This window comes from Anomaloglossus baeobatrachus, chromosome 9, assembly GCF_048569485.1.
Source record: "Anomaloglossus baeobatrachus isolate aAnoBae1 chromosome 9, aAnoBae1.hap1, whole genome shotgun sequence".
Taxonomy (NCBI): domain Eukaryota; kingdom Metazoa; phylum Chordata; class Amphibia; order Anura; family Aromobatidae; genus Anomaloglossus; species Anomaloglossus baeobatrachus.
The window spans coordinates 226,842,730-226,863,377 of NC_134361.1; the positions used below are offsets into that span (position 1 = coordinate 226,842,730).

The 20,648-nt window shown below is 53.6% G+C and overlaps 1 protein-coding gene across 1 annotated transcript in view; it reads left to right on the top strand.

Annotated features, from left to right (window-relative positions):
* Positions 1–20,648, top strand: part of KCNT1 (potassium sodium-activated channel subfamily T member 1) — a 324,059-nt gene that overhangs the window by 267,279 nt on the left and 36,132 nt on the right. The window contains 5 exon segments of the mRNA XM_075324674.1: positions 1,928–2,077; positions 2,367–2,596; positions 8,419–8,514; positions 8,517–8,634; positions 12,249–12,354. Coding sequence (XP_075180789.1) covers positions 1,928–2,077; positions 2,367–2,596; positions 8,419–8,514; positions 8,517–8,634; positions 12,249–12,354 — 700 coding nt within the window.

Genomic DNA, 20,648 nt, shown 5'->3' on the forward strand with positions numbered 1-20,648 from the left:
AGTGAGCTCCCTCTAGTGGTGGCTGTATAAATCTGTATGTAGTGAGCTCCCTCTAGTGGTGGCTGTATAAATCTGTATGCAGTGAGCTCCCTCTAGTGGTGACTGTATAAATCTGTATGTAGTGAGCTCCCTCTAGTGGTGGCTGTATAAATCTGTATATAGTGAGCTCCCTCTAGTGGTGGCTGTATAAATCTGTATATAGTGAGCTCCCTCTAGTTGTGACTGTATAAATCTGTATGTAGTGAGCTCCCTCTAGTGGTGACTGTATAAATCTGTATGTAGTGAGCTCCCTCTAGTTGTGACTGTATAAATCTGTATGTAGTGAGCTCCCTCTAGTGGTGGCTGTATAAATCTGTATGTAGTGAGCTCCCTCTAGTGGTGGCTGTATAAATCTGTATGATGTGAGCTCCCTCTAGTGGTGACTGTATAAATCTGTATGTAGTGAGCTCCCTCTAGTGGTGGCTGTATAAATCTGTATATAGTGAGCTCCCTCTAGTGGTGGCTGTATAAATCTGTATATAGTGAGCTCCCTCTAGTGGTGGCTGTATAAATCTGTATGCAGTGAGCTCCCTCTAGTGATGGCTTTATAAATCTGTATATAGTGATATCCCTCTAGTGGTGGCTGTATAAATCTGTATATAGTGAGCTCCCTCTAGTGGTGGCTGTATAAATCTGTATGTAGTGAGCTCCCTCTAGTGGTGGCTGTATAAATCTGTATGTAGTGAGCTCCCTCTAGTTGTGACTGTATAAATCTGTATGTAGTGAGCTCCCCCTAGTGGTGGCTGTATAAATCTGTATGTAGTGATCTCCCCCTAGTGGTGGCTGTATAAATCTGTATGTAGTGAGCTCCCCCTAGTGGTGGCTGTATAAATCTGTATGTAGTGAGCTCCCTCTAGTGGTGACTGTATAAATCTGTATGTAGTGAGCTCCCTCTAGTGGTGACTGTATAAATCTGTATGTAGTGAGCTCCCTCTAGTGGTGGCTGTATAAATCTGTATGTAGTGAGCTCCCTCTAGTGGTGGCTGTATAAATCTGTATGTAGTGAGCTCCCTCTAGTGGTGACTGTATAAATCTGTATGTAGTGAGCTCTCTCTAGTGGTGGCTGTATAAATCTGTATGTAGTGAGCTCCCCCTAGTGGTGGCTGTATAAATCTGTATGTAGTGAGCTCCCTCTAGTGGTGACTGTATAAATCTGTATGTAGTGAGCTCCCTCTAGTGGTGGCTGTATAAATCTGTATGTAGTGAGCTCCCTCTAGTGGTGGCTGTATAAATCTGTATGTAGTGAGCTCCCTCTAGTGGTGGCTGTATAAATCTGTATGTAGTGAGCTCCCTCTAGTGGTGGCTGTATAATCTGTATGTAGTGAGCTCCCTCTAGTGGTGGCTGTATAATCTGTATGTAGTGAGCTCCCTCTAGTGGTGGCTGTATAATCTGTATGTAGTGAACTCCCTCTAGTGGTGGCTGTATAATCTGTATGTAGTGAGCTCCCTCTAGTGGTGGCTGTATAAATCTGTATGTAGTGAGCTCCCTCTAGTGGTGGCTGTATAAATCTGTATGTAGTGAGCTCCCCCTAGTGGTGACTGTATAAATCTGTATGTAGTGATCTCCCTCTAGTAGCGGCTGTATAAATCTGTATGTAGTGAGCTCCCTCTAGTGGCGGCTGTATAAATCTGTATGTAGTGAGCTCCCTCTAGTGGCGGCTGTATAAATCTGTATGTAGTGAGCTCCCTCTAGTGGTGACTGTATAAATCTGTATGTAGTGATCTCCCTCTAGTAGCGGCTGTATAAATCTGTATGTAGTGAGCTCCCTCTAGTGGCGGCTGTATAAATCTGTATGTAGTGAGCTCCCTCTAGTGGCGGCTGTATAAATCTGTATGTAGTGAGCTCCCTCTAGTGGTGGCTTTTCATCCTGGTCCTCTGCACATTTAGGGAAGGGCAGCAGTCCCCGGAGCAGTGGCAGAGGATGTACGGCCGGTGCTCGGGCAATGAGGTCTATCATATCCGTATGGGAGACAGCAAATTCTTCATGGAGTACGCAGGGAAGAGTTTCACGTACGCAGCGTTCCACGCCCACAAGAAGTAAGTGCACCCTTTTTATAATGACGAGAGGTCACAGCCCTGCAATGAAGGTATCGCATCACCCAAGGATAGCACTATCTGGTTTTAAAGGGTCCTCCAATTAGACAAAGGGGTCTTGTTTTTGTCTATAGGTCTTGTCCGGTATTTGAGCTTTGCTGCAATCACTTGAGTGCAGTACCACAAACCATCCATATATCGGGGGGGCGCTGTTTGTAAGAAAAAAAATAGGGTGGAGGGCTCCTTTATGGGCAGGAAGCATTGACTCTTTCTCATCCCTTTCCATGCATAGGTATGGGGTGTGCCTGATTGGCGTCCGGCGAGAGGACAACAAGAGCATCTCCCTGAACCCCGGGCCCCGGCACATCATGGCCGGCTCCGACACCTGCTTCTACATTAACATCACCAAAGAGGAGAACTCCGCATTCATCTTCAAACAAGAAGAGAAGCAGAAACGGAAAGGGAGAGGGATCTGCGGAGAACCGTCCCGCCTGCCGGTGCACAGCATCATCGCCAGCATGGGTAAGAGGGCAGCGCTGCTTAGCCTGTATTCTACTCCAGAGCTGCACTCACTATTCTGCTGGAGCAGTCACTGTGTACATACATTACATTACTGATCCTGAGTTACCTCCTGTATTCTACTCCAGAGCTGCACTCACTATTCTGCTGGTGCAGTCACTGTGTACATACATTACATTACTGATCCTGAGTTACCTCCTGTATTATACTCCAGAGCTGCACTCACTATTCTGCTGGTGCAGTCACTGTGTACATACATTACTGATCCTGAGTTACCTCCTGTATTATACTCCAGAGCTGCACTCACTATTCTGCTGGTGGAGTCACTGTGTACATACATTACTGATCCTGAGTTACCTCCTGTATTATACTCCAGAGCTGCACTCACTATTCTGCTGGTGCAGTCACTGTGTACATACATTACATTAGTTTTCCTGTGTTATACTCCGGAGCTGTAATCACTATTCTGCTGGTGCAGTCACTGTGTACATACATTACATTAGTTTTGCTGTGTTATACTCCGGAGCTGTAATCACTATTCTGCTGTTTTGCGTGTACTGGTGTTGAGCTCCTGTTCTTCCTGTGGTGACTCCTCGCCGCCCTCTTATAGAGGCAGGAGGCAGTGTTGATGCAGGATGCGGTAATTGCGGTGAATAGTGGGGATCCCGCTCTTCTGTGGGGGGCGGAGAGCGCAGATTAGATTGTGACAAAAGAGCGTATCCTGCGGGATAAAAATAGAGCGTGAGGGCCTCGGGGGAGACACTGGGGGGCTCGAGGGAGACACTGGGGGGCTTGGGGGAGACACTGGGGGCTCGGGGGAGACACTGGGGGGCTCGGGGGAGACACTGGGGGGCTCAGGGGAGACACTGGGGGGCTCGGGGGAGACACTGGGGGCTCGGGGGAGACACTGGGGGGCTCGGGGGAGACACTGGGGGGCTCAGGGGAGACACTGGGGGGCTCGGGGAAGACACTGGGGGCTCGGGGGAGACACTGGGGGGCTCGGAGGAGACACTGGGGGCTCGGAGGAGACACTGGGGGCTCGGGGGAGACACTGGGGGGCTCGGGGGAGACACTGGGGGCTCGGGGGAGACACTGGGGGGCTCGGGGGAGACACTGGGGGGCTCGGGGAAGACACTGGGGGGCTCCAGCACAAATGCCCAATCTCATGAGAAATGACTGGTAATGGGCATCACTTTATAGAGATCAGACCAGATCATCCTTCCCTTAAAGGGGCCCGGCGATGGCTGGGGGGCTCGGGGAGATGCTGGGGGCTCTGGGAGATGCTGGGGGGCTCGGGGAGATGCTGGGGGGCTCGGGGAGATGCTGGGGGCTCGAGGAGATGCTGGGGGGCTCTGGGAGATGCTGGGGGCTCTGGGAGATGCTGGGGGGCTCGGGTAGATGCTGGGGGCTCGAGGAGATGCTGGGGGGCTCGGGGAGATGCTGGGGGCTCTGGGAGATGCTGGGGGGCTCGGGGAGATGCTGGGGGGCTCGGGGAGATGCTGGGGGGCTCTGGGAGATGCTGGGGGCTCTGGGAGATGCTGGGGGCTCTGGGAGATGCTGGGGGGCTCGAGGAGATGCTGGGGGCTCTGGAGATGCTGGGGGCTCTGGAGATGCTGGGGGCTCTGGAGATGGTGGGGACTCGGGGAAATCCTGGGGTGCTCTGGAGATGCTGGGGGGTTCAGGTTGACCCTGGGGGGTCTGGAGATGCTGGGGTGCATGGGGAGACATTTGGGGGCTTGGGGAGACTCTGGGAGCTTGGGGAGATGCTGGAGGGCTCAGGGAGATGCTTAGGGGGATCTGAGAGACACTGGGGAGCCTCGGGGAAATGCTGGGGATCTCGGGGAGACTCTGGGGGGCTCCGGCATGGATCAAGTTATAGAGATCAGAGCGGATCATCCTTCCATTGAGGGGGCAGCTGTTTCGGGTGACTGCTGGGGGGCTCTCGGAGAAGGGTCCAGTGACAGTTTTCTGCTCCACAGACCATCTGGACCTAGCGGATATAATTACCCATATAGATCACTCCTATGTGGAGGATGCTGGTGATGGCGACTCCGCACTCCTCTCCTCTCCGCACTCCTCTCCTCTCCGCACTCCTCTCCTCTCCGCACTCCTCTCCTCTCCGCACTCCTCTCCTCTTTCCTCTCTTCTCTCCTCTCCGCACTCCTTTCCTCTCCTCTCCTCTCACCTCTCCTCTCCTCTTTCCTCTCTTCTCTTCTCCTCTCCGCAATCCTCTCCGCACTCCTCTCCTCTCCGCACTCCTCTCCTCTCCGCACTCCTCTCCTCTTTCCTCTCTTCTCTCCTCTCCGCACTCCTTTCCTCTCCTCTCCTCTCACCTCTCATCTCCTCTTTCCTCTCTTCTCTTCTCCTCTCCGCAATCCTCTCCGCACTCCTCTCCTCTCCTCTCCGCAATCCTCTCCGCACTCCTCTCCTCTCCTCTCTGCAATCCTCTCCTCTCTCTCCTCTCCGCACTCCTCTCTCCTCTCCTCTCCTCCTCTCCGCACTCCTCTCCTCTCCGCACTCCTCTCTCCTCTCCGCACTCCTCTCCTCTCTCCTCTTCTCTCCTCTCTTCTCTCCTCTCTCCGCACTCCTCTCCTCTCCTCTCCGCACTCCTCTCCTCTCCGCACTCCTCTCTCCTCTCCGCACTCTTCTCCTCTTTCCTCGCCTCTCCCCTCTCCTCTTTCCTCTCTTCTCTCCTCTCCTCTCCGCACTTCTTTCCTCTCCTCTCTCCTCACCTCTCCTCTTTCCTCTCTTCTCTCCTCTCCGCACTCTTCTCCTCTCCGCACTCCTCTCCTCTCCGCACTCCTCTCCTCTCCGCACTCCTCTCCTCTCTCCTCTCCTCTCTGCACTCCTCTCCTCTCCTTTTCTCTCCTCTCCTCTTTCCTCTCCTCTCCTCTTCTCTCCTCTCCTCTCCGCACGCCTCTCCTCTCTCCCCTTCTCTCCTCTCCTCTCTCCGCACTCCTCTCCTCTCTCCTCTCCGCACTCCTCTCCTCTCCGCACTCCTCTCTCCTCTCCTCTCCGCACTCCTCTCCTCTCTGCACTCTTCTCCTCTTTCCTCTCCTCTCCCCTCTCCTCTTTCCTCTCTTCTCTTCTCTCCTCTCCGCACTCCTTTCCTCTCCTCTCCTCTCTCCTCACCTCTCCTCTCCTCTTTCCTCTCTTCTCTTCTCCTCTCCGCAATCCTCTCTGCACTCCTCTCCTCTCCGCAATCCTCTCCGCACTCCTCTCCTCTCCTCTCTGCAATCCTCTCCTCTCTCCTCTCCGCACTCCTCTCTCCTCTCCTCTCCTCTTTCCTCTCCTCTCCCCTCTCCTCTTTCCTCTCTTCTCTTCTCTCCTCTCCGCACTCCTTTCCTCTCCTCTCCTCTCTCCTCACCTCTCCTCTCCTCTTTCCTCTCTTCTCTTCTCCTCTCCGCAATCCTCTCCGCACTCCTCTCCGCACTCCTCTCTCCTCTCCTCTCTCCTCTCCGCACGCCTCTCCTCTCTCCTCTTCTCTCCTCTCCTCTCTCCGCACTCCTCTCCTCTCTCCTCTCCGCACTCCTCTCCTCTCCACACTCCTCTCCGCACTCCTCTCCTCTCTGCACTCTTCTCCTCTTTCCTCTCTTCTCTTCTCTCCTCTCCGCACTCCTTTCCTCTCCTCTCCTCTCTCCTCACCTCTCCTCTCCTCTTTCCTCTCTTCTCTTCTCCGCAATCCTCTCCGCACTCCTCTCCTCTCCGCAATCCTCTCCGCACTCCTCTCCTCTCCTCTCCGCAATCCTCTCCGCACTCCTCTCCGCACTCCTCTCTCCTCTCCTCTCCTCTCTCCTCTCCGCACGCCTCTCCTCTCTCCTCTTTTCTCCTCTCCTCTCTCCGCACTCCTCTCCTCTCTCCTCTCCGCACTCCTCTCCTCTCCGCACTCCTCTCTCCTCTCCGCACTCCTCTCCTCTCTGCACTCTTCTCCTCTTTCCTCTCCTCTCCCCTCTCCTCTTTCCTCTCTTCTCTTCTCTCCGCACTCCTCTCCTCTCCTCTCCGCAATCCTCTCCGCACTCCTCTCCTCTCCTCTCTGCAATCCTCTCCTCTCTCCTCTCCGCACTCCTCTCTCTCCTCTCCTCTCCTCTCTCTCCTCTCCTCTCCTCTCTCCTCTCCTCTCCGCACTCCTCTCCTCTTTCCTCTCCTCTCCGCACTCCTCTCCTCTTTCCTCTCCTCTCCTCTCTCCGCACTCCTCTCCTCTCTTCTCTCCTCTCTTCTCTCCTCTCTCCTCTTCTCTCCTCTCTTCTCTTCTCTCCTCTCTCCTCTCCGCACTCCTCTTCTCTTCTCTCCTCTCCTCTCCCCTCTCCTCTCCGCACTTCCTCTCCTCTCTTCTCTCTCTCTCTCCTCTCTTCTCTCTCCGCACTTCTCTCTCTCCTCTCTTCTCTTCTCTCCTCTCTCCTCTCCGCACTCCTCTTCTCTTTCCTCTCCTCTCCTCCCCTCTCCTCTCTTCTCTTTTCTCCTCTCTCCTCTCCGCACTCCTCTTCTCTCCTCTCCTCTCCCCTCTCCTCTCCGCACTTCTCTCCTCTTCCTCTCTCTCTCTCTCTCTCTCCTCTCTTCTTCTCTCCTCTCCTCTCCTCTCCCTCTCCTCTCTCCTCTCTTCTCTCTCTCCTCTCTTCTCTCTCTCCTCTCTTCTCTCTCCTCTCCGCACTCCTCTCCTCTCCCCTCTCTCTCCGCACTTCTCTCCTCTCTTCCTCTCCTCTCTCTCTCTCTCTCCTCTCTTCTCTCTCCTCTCTTCTTCTCTCCTCTCCTCTCCTCTCCCCTCTCCTCTTCTCTCCTCTCTCCTCTCCTCTCTTCCTCTCTCTCTTCTTCTCTCCTCTCCTCTCCTCTCTTCTCTCTCCTCTCTTCTCTCTCCTCTCCTCTCCGCACTTCTCTCCTCTCCTCTCTTCCTCTCTCCTCTCTTCCTCTCTCTCTCTCTTCTCTCTCCTCTCTTCTCTCTCCTCTCCTCCCTCTCCTCTTTCCTCTCCGCACTCCTCTCCTCTCTCCTCTCCTCTCTCCTCTCCGCACTCTTCTCCTCTTTCCTCTTTCCTCTCCGCACTCTTCTCCTCTTTCATCTCCTCTCCTTCTCTCCACCCCTCTCCTCTTCTCTCTCTCCTCTCTCACCCCCTCTCCTCTCTCTCTCCTCTTCTCTCTCACCCTCTCCTCTTCTCTCTCCTCTCTTCTCTCTCTCTCTCCTCTCTCTCTCCTCCTTTCCTCTCCGCACTTCTCTCTTCTCTCCTCTCCTCTCCTCTCTTCTTCTCTCCTCTCCTCTCCTCTTCTCTCCGCACTCTTCTCCTCTTTCTCTTTCCTCTCCGCACTCTTCTCCTCTTTCCTCTCCTCTCCTTTCTCTCCACCCCTCTCCTCTTCTCTCTCCACCCCTCTCCTCTTCTCTCTCCTCTTCTCTCTCCACCCCTCTCCTCTCCGCACTTCTCTCTTCTCTCCTCTCCTCTCTTCTTCTCTCCTCTCCTCTCTCCTCTTCTCTCTCCGTGGAGCCGCTGTGCTCGGTGACATTACAGGGGCGCTCAGACACGGGTGTGATAATTACCGGGTGAGAACAGCCGGCGCTCTTCACAGCGGTACTTGACCGGGACTTTGCTTTTCCGCCGAGTATTCCTCACAAATGAGATTTTGCGCGGCTCCTCGCTCCGACAGACGCGGCTTTGTGCAATTTATGATGATGGGGACTGAGTCATCTCCCCGGACACAGACGTCTTAAAGAGAGGTATAAAGAAGGGAGAAATCGCTATCCGAGAGCTTTATTGGGGAGCCGAGTGATTCTGAAACATGTGACTGCCACTCAGGACCCTGGAAAGCTGGGTGCTTTCCCTAATACTTTCCTTCTTTTAAAGGTACAGTAGCCATGGATCTCCAGAACACAGAATGTCGGCCGATCAACAGCAGCAAATTGACGCTTCCTTCCGAAAATGGCTCCGGCACCAGGAGGCCAGTATTGCGCCAGTTCTGGAGATCGCAGACAGTAGCACGGTGCTGCCATGTGACCTGCTCAGCGACCAATCCGAGGACGAGATGACCCAGTCTGATGATGAAGGGCTCCCCGTCCTGGAGTACGTATCAGTGTAATGATGGGGTCCTCGTGGCAGAAAAGCGAAGCCCCCGCCCATTTTATGTGTTTTTACATTTGTGCCATTGATTACAGAAAGAGTAATATAAACGTGTGTTGTGAGCTCCCCTAGTGGTGGTCAATGGTGGAGAAAATGGCATCATCAAATTTGTATCAATTGGCCATGACCTTGCTATTACTGCTCTTGAGAACGAGCCTTGGGCGCCCATGACCGTCTGCGTTTGTTCTTCCTTGGACCGCTACATACTGGGGACGCCCCAAGGAGACTCGCCACCTACTAGAGACGCCCCAACATTTTGGAGATGCTCTGACCCAGTTGTGGCACCATCAAAGTCTTTTGGATTCTTTCACGTTACTGTTTGTTTTGCTTTCATTGCTTCAAAAATTAATGAGCTGATTGTTCACTTTTTGCCTATTAATATACTCCCTACATTATTACACGCAGTGCCCAGAGGAAGAGGATGAGTACACTGTTAAATATAGGGGCCCAGGGTGGGGGACATAATTACAAGAAACAGCTCAGGATGGGGGACACTGTTACAGGAAAGGGCCAGGGACACAGGACATTTTTTTTAGGATGGGAGATATTAATACAGGAAGGGGCCCAGGATGGGGGACATTGTTAAAGGAAAGGGCCCGGGACAGAGGACATTTTTATAGGATGGGGGATATTGTTACAGAAGGGGCCCAAAATGGGGCACATAGTTACAGGAAGGGGCCGAGGATGGGGAATATAGTTAGAGGAAGAGGCCGAGGATGGGGGACAACGTTACAGGAAAGGGCCCAGGATGGGTGGCATTATTAAATGTAGGGGCCAGGATGAAGGACATTGTTACAGGAAGGGGCCCAGGATGGGGGACACTATTACAGGAGGGAGCCCCGGAACGAAGGACATTGTTACAGAATAGGGCCAGGATGAGAGACATTATTAAATATAGGGTCCCAGGATGGGAGTCATAATTAGAAGAGGCTCAAGATGAGGGATACTGTTACAGGAAAGGGCCAGGACAGAGAACATTGTTACAGGATGGAGAATATTATTACAGGAAGGGGCCTTGGATGGAGGACATTATTAAATATAGGGGCCAGGATGAAGGACATAGTTACAGGAAGGGCTCCAATGTGGGGGATATAGTTACAGGAAGGGGCCCAGGATGGGGACATTGTTACAGGAGGGGTCTAGGATGGAGGACATTATTAAATGTAGGGGCAAGCATGAAGGACATAGTTACAGAAAGGGGCCCAGGATGGGGGACATAATTACAGGAGGGGGCACAGGACAAGGGACATTATTACAGAATGGGGCCAGGATGGGAGACATTATTAAAAGATAGGGGCCCAGGGAAGGGAATACTATTATAGGATGGGGTCAGGACAGAGGGAATTGTTACAGGAAGAGGCAACGATGGGGGACATTATTAAATCTAGGGGACCCAGAATGAGGGACATGATGAGAAGAAAAGGCTCAGGATGGAGGGGCAACACTGTTACAGGATGGGTCATTGTTACAGGATGGTGAGCATTAGTGCCAGGATGGAGGACATCATTAAAGGAAGGGGCCCAGAATGAAGAACATTATTACAGGAATGGGCACAAGACTAGGTACTTTTTACAGGAAGGGGCCAGGATGGGGGACATTATTATAGGAAGGGGCCAGGATGGGGGACATTATTACAGGAAGGGGCCCAGGATGGGGACATTATTACAGGAAGAAGCCAAGGATGGGGACATTATTACAGGATGGGGACATTATTACAGGATGGGGAACATTATTACAGGAAGGGGCCCAGGATGGGGACATTATTACAGGATGGGGAACATTATTACAGGAAGGGGCCCAGGATGGGGACATTATTACAGGAGGGGGACATTATTACAGGAAGGGGCCCAGGATGGGTACATTGTTATACATATGTCTTTATAAGATCTAGGCTATATAAGGACCCTTACATCTGACCAACATGCAGTTGGGGGCTCATTGGAGTCTAGTTTCACCCCATGCTGGGGGTCTCGTCTTTTGTCCCTCGGCAGCATGGTAGTGACCGCTATGGCCGCTTTCTGTACTTATGGCCAGTTACAATGAGTCAAACACTATGGATGGCTCCATCTATACTTCATATCATAATATATTCATTTTCTGAGTGACTGGAGCAGCCATTATTCCTACAGGGACATAGAGTAGAGACGCTTTTCCTCTGGGGGTCCCGTCCCGGCCGCTGCGCTCCCCTCCCCCGGCTTTCTTCTCTCGCATGTCGTGTCTATATTACATGTATATTTCATATACCATCACATTTACATAGGAGGAGGCGCTGGTGAATAATTATCATCATACGGTGGTAACACGCGGCTATAATGGATAACATAGGGGCCGGCCGCATGTCCTTCTCCTATACAATACTGCCCCCTTGTGGATGACAGTGATAGTAACAGTAATAAGAGAAGAAGTTTTGGTATTGTGTTAGCCGTTGATAAATGATTGATTGTTCTCAGTGAGAGAAACAAAATAATAATCTTGTTGTGATATCTTTTAATGGCTAACTAAAATAAAATAAAAAGATGTTGCAAAGCAGATTTCCAGACATCTCAAGTCTCTTCCTCAGGCATGGTATGACAAAATATCTGAAGAAACACAAATACATGCACAAAACAGGGCAGAGGATGCATAGTAAAAGACATTTAAATAAACAAACACTGAGCTTGGAAAGTGAATCCTTAATTAGCTTTGATTAGTGGTGTGAGTTTTATTGTCCCAATATCCATGTAGGATCAGAGGCCTGGTGCCCTCAGTCTCTGGAATAGACTCCTCAGATTTTGTAATGAGTCCTAAATCCTCCTGACAGGCTGAGTCCTGTGTCCACAGAGTTAAACATTGTGATGAATTTGTATTCCCAGACCCTTCGATGATTCTGTGATCTAAAGTTGCCTTTTAATATGACGATTTTCATGTGGTTTATGTTGTGTCCTGGAGCACAGAAATGTTTGGCCACAGGTAAATGGATTTTTTTGTCTGTTATTGTGTGGCGGTGAGATCTCATCCTTGTTCTCAATCTCTGTCCTGTTTCTCCAACATCTCCATTGATGATCAGTTCATTAGAGCCACAAGGACCCCTAGATCAGATCGCAGAGCCATCGCAGGGTCTGGGAATACAAATTCATTAAAATGTTTAACTCTGTGGACACAGGACTCAGCCTGTCAGGAGGATTTAGGACTCATTACAAAATCTGAGGAGTCTATTCCAGGGACTGAGGGCACCAGGCTTCTGATCCTACATGGATATTGGGACAATAAAACTCACACCACTGATCAAAGCTAATTAAGGATTCACTTTCTAAGCTCAGTGTTTGTTTATTTATAATGTCCTTTTACTATGCATCGCTCTGCCCTGTTTTGTGTATATATTTGTGTTTCTTCAGATATTTTGGCACACCTCGCCTGATGAAGGGACCTGAGATGTCTGGAAAGGTTGCTTTGTCACTTTATTTTATTTTAGTTAGCCATTAAAAGGTATCACAAGATATTTTGTTTCTCTCACTGAGAACAATCAAGTAATGTTACATTCCACGATGCAGAACCCTCAATGTGCTCCTCTCTTCTAGGTACGTCAAGGGCTACCCCCCGAATTCTCCCTATATTGGAAGTTCCCCAACTCTCTGCCATCTTCTCCCCTCCAAAGCTGCCTTCTGCTGCCTCCGCCTGGACAAGGTGACCCATACTGTGAACCCCCTTTCCCCCCCATTTTCCCCTCCTTCTTCATACAGTCTGTGCATGCTGGGAACTATAGGTTTGCAACAGCTAACAAACCACAACCTGTCTGTGCATGCTGGGAGTTGTAGTGTTACAGAAGCTTTGGCGCCACAGGTTATAGGGCGAGAGAATAAAATACACATTTATTTATAGTTTATAAACCAGCTTGAGATGTGGCGCCCTGGACAAGCCAGGGCCACAGGTAATTACACCACCACACCCCACACTCCCGGTTAGGCACATCTAAGCCAGACACAAACCCTTGTTGCCCTCCTCCAGGGGCTGATGATCACACCAGGGGGTGGGCCAGGTGGTTGGTCCCGCCCACCGAGGAGTTCACAGTCCTGGAGGCGTGAAGAGAGTTCAGTTAAGCTAGGGAAGTGAAAGTGGAAGGAGTAAAGTGAAGTGGCAGTAGAGCAACTGACTGACAGCGTCCGGGTGTGTGGCCCGGGCGAGACAGCAAGGTTGGCAGACGGTGGTGACCGTCGTAAGGACCGTGGACAGGTGGTGGCCCGGCGGTACCGGACCGGTACACAAGGAGAAGCGGAGCACCATTGGCAGGGGCTTTTTGGACCCCGGCAAGGCTTGGAGTCACCGTGAATTTGCCGAATCCGTTAGTGAAGGGGACCTCCTGGGTTTCCAACAGTCAAGTCCCGACAGAAGGCAACCGTCCAACCCAGTGAGAGAGACACCGCCACCGCCAAGGCACCAGTTTCTCAGGGCCAGCGCCTGCGGGCAAAAAGGGGCTCCTCCGGCCCATATCCAAGCCGCGGGAGCGGGTTACCGGTGGGAACCCATTGGAACCGTCAGAAGTACATAGGTGCAGGGAAAGGCAGTCACCGTCAACCTGCCGGGGAAAAAGCAACAGCAGCCGTCCGTAAGGACCCGTCTTTCCAGCCGTGTGTTTTACCGAGAACTGTGTCATCGTCTCAGGCTGAGTGAGTATCACCGTGCCGTGCGGCAACAGCGCTGTCTCCGCCGACCCCTGCACCTCGCCAGGCCCCGCAACCCGCCTGCCACCATCTATCCCTTACCCCATCACTGGGCCCCGGGACAACCAACCCCCTACCCACGGAGGGGAGAACCAACAACTCAGCTGCTCCCTGTCACCGCCTCCCGGGATCCCCGTCCAGAGCAGCGGTGGTGTCACCTAAATCACCACAACCGCTGGGTGGCGTCACGGACAATAAATCCCCATAATCAACCCCCTTTTCACTCACGGGCGAGGAACGCCGCTCGAGTCCCCGGGATCCGGCCCACGCGCTCGAGCCACCACCGAGCAGCAGCAGCAGCAGCCGGACCCGAGCGAGTGGGAGAGCGCAGCGTCCCTCCTCCGCCCCGCGACAACTTGGCGTCACGAACAGGATCTTACCGCTCTGCCGTCTGGTAGAGGTGCGCCTTGTTACCGCCGGAGGTGTCCGGCCGAAAAATTTCAGAAGCAGCCATCTTTGGCGCGAAAAGTTCCCGCTCGAGCGTCTCGCTCGAGCATTCGAGGCGCGAAGGCCTAGACCCCGCCCCTGTAGAGGAGGGAGCCGAGAAAGAGGCTAAGGGGGACGAAAATGGCGGCTGGTCGCAATGTGAGCGCGGCTATAAAGGCAGGGACGCCAGGACCCTGCGGCCATCTTGTTCCTGGGAGAGGCCGCCAGCAAGATGTTTATGCCGTCCCGAAGCACCGTAGCCCCCGCACCTGGAACAGCGGCGTTGGTGGAGATCCGGACCGGCGCAGCTCTAGTCAGAGGCTGCAGGTCAAGATGCAGCTCCTCTTGGAGGAGTGGGAGACCGACATGATGGAGGTCATAGCTGAGCCGTGCGGAGACGCGAGGAGGAAGTTGCGGAAGGGAGGGTGGAGTGACCCACGCCCCGAATACCCCCAATAGTGGGTTGGTCATCGTGGCTGCGGGACCCGGTGCTAAACCCCTCTCACCCTGCTGCCTCCCTCGCCACCCGTCCCGGCTGCCGTGGCCCCGTCACTAGGCCCGCTGCCACCGGTAGCGATACCCCGCATGCCCGCCCAGGCGGGCCGACCTGTAGCCGGAGCCCGTAGCCGACCGAAGGTGCTCCATGGAAAGCCCCGAAGCCTGAACCGGAGGCACCCCCCGAGAGATCCTCCGAGCCAGAGCCGATAGACCGCTCCGTGAAAAAGGCCCAACAGCGGAAAGTCCCTGTGCCCATCCCCCACACCTCGGATGAGGTAGCGCCGGGTTGTCGCTGCAAGGCGGCGTTTAAGGCCACGTCACCGCGGGACCTTCCGCCCAGATTACCAGCAGTGGGCAGTGTCCAAAAGGGTCTCGCGGGGCCCGACCCGTGCGCCGGAGCTCGCAGCAGCGCCATACTGGGATAGGGAGCCGGTACCTTTGGGCCTGGAAATCGAGGAGAGGGAGAGGAAGAAGGCGGAGTTGGTGGCCCGTGCGATCCGGGAGAAAGAGAATCTCCGCCAGGCAACCTTCCGCGTCCGGGGCCCGCTGTATGAGGGGCAGGTGAGACGGTTTGATGTCCGCCGGGGCTATGGATTCATTTATGAACCGGGCCTGGAGGCCGAAGTTTTTATAGCCCGGCAGGATGTTAATGCTCACCTGCCAGAAGAGCACCCAGGCCGCAACCTGATGCCAGGGGACCTGGTGCAATACACCCCGGCACTGTGGGGAGAGGGGGTGGTTCGCGCTGGATGCGAAGCTGAGGGGCAGCCAGGAGGCCCGTGTGAGCACCGCACCCCCTCCCTCAGGTGATGCCGAGGACTCGGAGTAAGGGCAGCGGGATCCCGTTGTCACCGTCCCCGTTGGGACCACCACTGTTGTAAAGTTTTGAAAGTTTTGCAAGAATGATAACTGAATGAAACGAAGAAAGTCACCTGATTTGAAGCCCTGATTGAAACCGGTTGTTGCCGGCACCGTTGTCCCCATGGGGACCGTTTGAAAAGTTTTGCATAAGGAACTTCTTATGAACAAGCCCGAGAACTTGCAGGGCAACCACAAACGTTAGTGGCATGTAAATAGATGTTTGTTACAGCTTCCTACCGTTGCCGCCTCCGGAGAGGCAGATTGGAGGAAGGGCCCGCAGTGGAGCAGGCTGGGGCCCAGCCACCACCGGAACCGGTGGCAATCCTCTGGGGGTTTCAGGGGTTCCCCATGGACGTGGGTCCCCTGAAAAGGACAGAACCCGCTCGGCAACTTGTGCAGGGACTGGGGTCAAGGGGTGCTGCCTGTTTGCTAGGGGCAGCATCAGGGCCAGGTTGCTTGGGTGGGGGAGAGCGGAAGCCGTAACCGTTGAAACCGTTTAAGTAAGAGTACCTCCCGATGTGGGAAGATGTTATTTCAATTGTATTGTGTGTTACCGTTTTTCTATTTTTTTACAGTTTAAAAAGAAAAATAAAACCGGTGATGGACGGGGCAGCCCGCGGACGGTCTGCATTTTGCTAAGGGGGGAATGTGGCGCCCTGGACAAGCCAGGGGCCACAGGTAAGTTACACCACCACACCCTACACCCGGTTAGGCAACATCTAAGCCAGAACACAAACCCTTGTTGCCTTCCTCCAGGGGCTGATGATCACACCAGGGGGGTGGGCCAGGCGGGTTGGGTCCCGCCCACCGAGGAGTTCACAGTCCTGGAGGCGGGAAGAGAGTTCAGTTAAGCTAGGGAAGTGAAAGTGGAAGGAGTAAAGTGAAGTGGCAGTAGAGCAACTGACTGACAGCGTCCGGGTGTGTGGCCCCGGGCGAGACAGCAAGGTTGGCAGACGGTGGTGACCGTCTGCAGGAGTGGCCTATCGGAGTCTACCGTAAGGACCGTGGACGGGTGGTGGCCGGCGGTACCGGACCGGTACACAAGGAGAAGCCAGCACCATTGGCAGGGGCTCTTTTCGGACACCGGCAAGGCTAGGAGTCGCCGTGAATTTGCCGAATCCGTTAGTGAAGGGGACCTCCTGGGTTTCCAAACAGTCAAGTCCCGACAGAAGGCAACCGTCCAAACCCAGTGAGAGAGACACCGCCACCGCCAAGGCAACAGTTTCTCAGGGCCAGAGCCTGCGGGCAAAAGGGGCTCCTCCGGCCCATATCCAAGCCGGGGAGCGGGTTACCGGTGGGAACCCATTGGAACCGTCAGAAGTACATAGGTGCAGGGGAAAGGCAGTCACTGTCAACCTGCCGGGGAAAAGCAACAGCAGCCGTCCGTAGGACCCGTCTTTCCAGCCGTGTGTTTTACCGAGAACTGTGTCATCGTCTCAGGCTGAGTGAGTCCCAACGTGCCGTGCGGCACAGCGCTGCCCCTGCGACCCTGCACCTCACCAGGGCCCACAACCCGCCTGCCATCATCCATGCCTACCCCATCACGGGCCCCGGGACAACCAACCCCCTACCCACGGAGGGGAGAACTAACAACTCAGCTGCTCCCTGTCACCGCTCCCGGGATCCCCGTCCAGAGCAGCGGTGGTGTCACCAATATCACCACCACCGTGGGTGCGTCACGGACAATAAATCCCCACAAATCAACCCCCTTTTCACTCACGGGCAAGCAACGCCGCTCGAGTCCCCGGGATCCGGCCCACCCGCTCGAGCCACCACCGAGCAGCAGCAGCAGCGGCCGGACCCGAGCAGTGGGAGAGCGCAGCATCCCTCTCCTCCGCCCGCGACAGAGACAAGGCAAGACAATGGACAGAGCGCCTAAAGGGGTCAATAGCTTAAATGCAGAACTCGAGCTTGAAGTAGTGTCCCTTTAAATGGTCCCTGAACTTACATTGAAAATGTGATAAGTGGAAAATCTGCAAATCACTTTATGCAAAAATTCCAAAAACTCCCTCCAGATTGTCGGCCACTAGGGGTCTCCCTTCTGTCTAACTTCCACTTCCTGTTGTCAACTGCAATCCATGTCCAGCATCTCCAACATGGATTAGAAGGGGGGTGGGCGGGTCCTGGTCTCTATAGAGGAAGAGGGGGCGGGTCCTGGTCTCTATACAGGAAGAGGGGAGAGGGTCCTGGTCTCTATACAGGAAGAGGGGGAGGGTCCTGGTCTCTATACATTAAGAGGGGGAGGGTCCTGGTCTCTATACAGGAAGAGGGGGAGGGTCCTGGTCTCTATACAGGAAGAGGGGGAGGGGTCCTGGTCACTACAGTATAAGGGGATAGGTCCTTGTCTCTGTAGTATGAGGGTTGGGTCCTGATTGCTACAGTAAGTGGAGGCGGGGCATGATCTCTACAGGAAGGAGGGGCGGGTCCTGGTCTCTACACTGAGGGAGTCGGGTCCTAGTCACTACAGTGAGGGGAGACGAGTCTGGGTCTCTGTACAGTAAGAGGGGTGGATCTCAGTCTCTACAGTAAGAGGGGACGGGTCTTGGACGCTACACAAAATGAAGGCGGGTCTTGATCTCTCTACAGTAAGCGTGGGCGGCCTTGGTCTCTGTACAGTAATCATGGGCGAGTCTAGGTCTCTAACGTAAGTGGGGGGCAGGTCTTGGTCTCTACAATAAGGGGAGATGGGTGTTGGTCTCTGAACAGGAAGAGGGGGCAGATTTCGGTCTCTACAGTAAGAGGGGACGGGTCTTAGACGCTACACGAAATGGGGGTGGGTCTTGATCTCTCTACAGTAAGCGTGGCGGGTCTTGGTTCTCTGTACAGTAATCATGGGGTGGGTCTTGATCTCTGTACAGTAAGCGTGGGCGGGTCTTGGTCTCTGTACAGTAATCATGGGTGGGTCTTTGTCTCTGTACAGTAAGCGTGAGCAGGTCTTGGTATCTTTACAGTAAGCATGGGCAGGTCTTGATCTCTGCACAGTAAGCGTGGGTGGTCTTGGTCTCTGACAGTAAGCGTGGGCAGGCCTTGAGCTCTGTGCAGTAAGCGTGGGCAGGTCTTAGTCTCTGTACAGTAAGCATGAGCGGGTCTTGGTCTCTGTACAGTAAGCATGGGCGGGTCTTGGTCTTTGTACAGTAAGCATGGGTGGGTCTTGGTCTTTGTACAGTAAGCATGGGTGGGTCTTGATCTCTGTACAGTAAGCGTGGGTGGGTCTTGGTCTCTGTACAGTAAGCGTGGGCAGGCCTTGAGCTCTGTGCAGTAAGCGTGGGCAGGTCTTAGTCTCTGTACAGTAAGCATGGGCAGGTCTTAGTCTCTGTACAGTAAGCATGGGTGGGTCTTGGTCTTTGTACAGTAAGCATGGGTGGGTCTTGATCTCTGTACAGTAAGCATGAGTGGGTTTTCCGCTCTGTACAGTAAGCATGGGTGGGTCTTGATCTCTGTACAGTAAGCATGGGTGGGTCTTGATCTCTGTACAGTAAGCGTGGGCGGGTCTTGGTCTCTGTACAGTAAGCGTGGGCAGGCCTTGAGCTCTGTGCAGTAAGCGTGGGCACGTCTTAGTCTCTGTACAGTAAGCATGGGCAGGTCTTAGTCTCTGTACAGTAAGCATGGGCGGGTCTTGGTCTTTGTACAGTAAGCATGGGTGGGTCTTGATCTCTGTACAGTAAGCATGGGTGGGTCTTGATCTCTGTACAGTAAGCATGGGTGGGTCTTGATCTCTGTACAGTAAGCGTGGGCGGGTCTTGGTCTCTGTACAGTAATCATGGGTGGGTCTTGATCTCTGTACAGTAAGCGTGAGCAGGTCTTGGTATCTTTACAGTAAGCATGGGCAGGTCTTGATCTCTGTACAGTAAGCGTGGGTGGGTCTTGGTCTCTGTACAGTAAGCGTGGGCAGGCCTTGAGCTCTGTGCAGTAAGCGTGGGCAGGTCTTAGTCTCTGTACAGTAAGCATGGGCGGGTCTTGGTCTCTGTACAGTAAGCATGGGCGGGTCTTGGTCTTTGTACAGTAAGCATGGGTGGGTCTTGATCTCTGTACAGTAAGCATGAGTGGGTTTTGCGCTCTGTACAGTAAGCATGGGTGGGTCTTGATCTCTGTACAGTAAGCATGGGTGGGTGTTGCTCTCTGTACAGTAAGCGTGGGCGGGTCTTGGTCTCTTTACAGGCAGTAGGGATGGGTTTTGTCTCTTTTCCACCTTTCCCATCTCACAAATTACATACAGACATAACTGCAGTGCGTTTTCAGTTGAGGGCAGGCAAAACCACTAGATAATGGCAGAAGCAATTCATGCTGGGAAGAGGAATTTCCAGTACCTATTGTGCTGGCAGGATGATGATGATAAAGGGGAACTAACCACTGAGTAGATGATAGATTGAGGCAGTTTCTGGACCTATTAGACCGTGATATCCCCAGGTTTGTGTGGAATGACAGGACACCTTTATGATGGCATCCTCTATCCTCGTGCCGTGGAGTCAGCACTTTGAGAACGTTCCTCTGTGAGCGCTCGCCTCTCCTGACTCTGTGCCATCAGAGGATCGTGTCTTCCCCTGCGCCTGTCGCATAGTGAGGAATATGGGGCTCGGTGACTCCAGAGGATCGTGTCTTCCCCTGCGCCTGTTGCATAGTGAAGAATATGGGGCGCGGTGACTCCAGAGGATCGTGTCTTCCCCTGTGCCTGTCGCATAGTGAGGAATATGGGGCTCGGTGACTCCAGAGGATCGTGTCTTCCCCTGCGCCTGTCGCATAGTGAGGAATATGGGGGGGCGCGGTGACTCCAGAGGATCGTGTCTTCCCCTGCGCCTGTCGCATAGTGAGGAATATGGGGCTCGGTGACTCCAGAGGATCGTGTCTTCGCCTGCGCCTGTTGCATAGTGAGGAATATGGGGCTCGGTGACACCAGAGGATATTGTCTTCGCCTGCGCCTGTCGCACAGTGAGGAATATCGGGCGCGGTGACACCAGAGGATCGTGTCTTCCCCTGCGCCTGTCGCACAGTGAGGATTATGGGGCTCGGTGACACCAGAGGATCGTGCCTTCCCCTGCGCCTGTTGCATAGTGAGGAATATGAGGCTCGGTGACTCCAGAGGATCGTGTCTTCCCCTGCGCCTGTCGCACAGTGAGGATTATGGGGCTCGGTGACACCAGAGGATCGTGCCTTCCCCTGCGCCTGTTGCATAGTGAGGAATATGAGGCTCGGTGACACCAGAGGATCGTGTCTTCCCCTGCGCCTGTTGCATAGTGAGGAATGTGCAAACACTGTGGAAAAGGAGCGCAATAGGGTCTTACCCGACAAACAATTGGGGTGTGATAACAAGAGGTTACTCACCAAGTGTGGTTGTGAAAGTCACAACCACTCTGCAGGCATCTGAAATAGGTCAAAGGCAGCAGTCATCCCTGTAATCGGTGAAAAATATGTGGAGAGTGGATGTTTAAAAACCGCGCCAAGGACCACTCATGAAGGAGATGAATTTAACGTGACTTT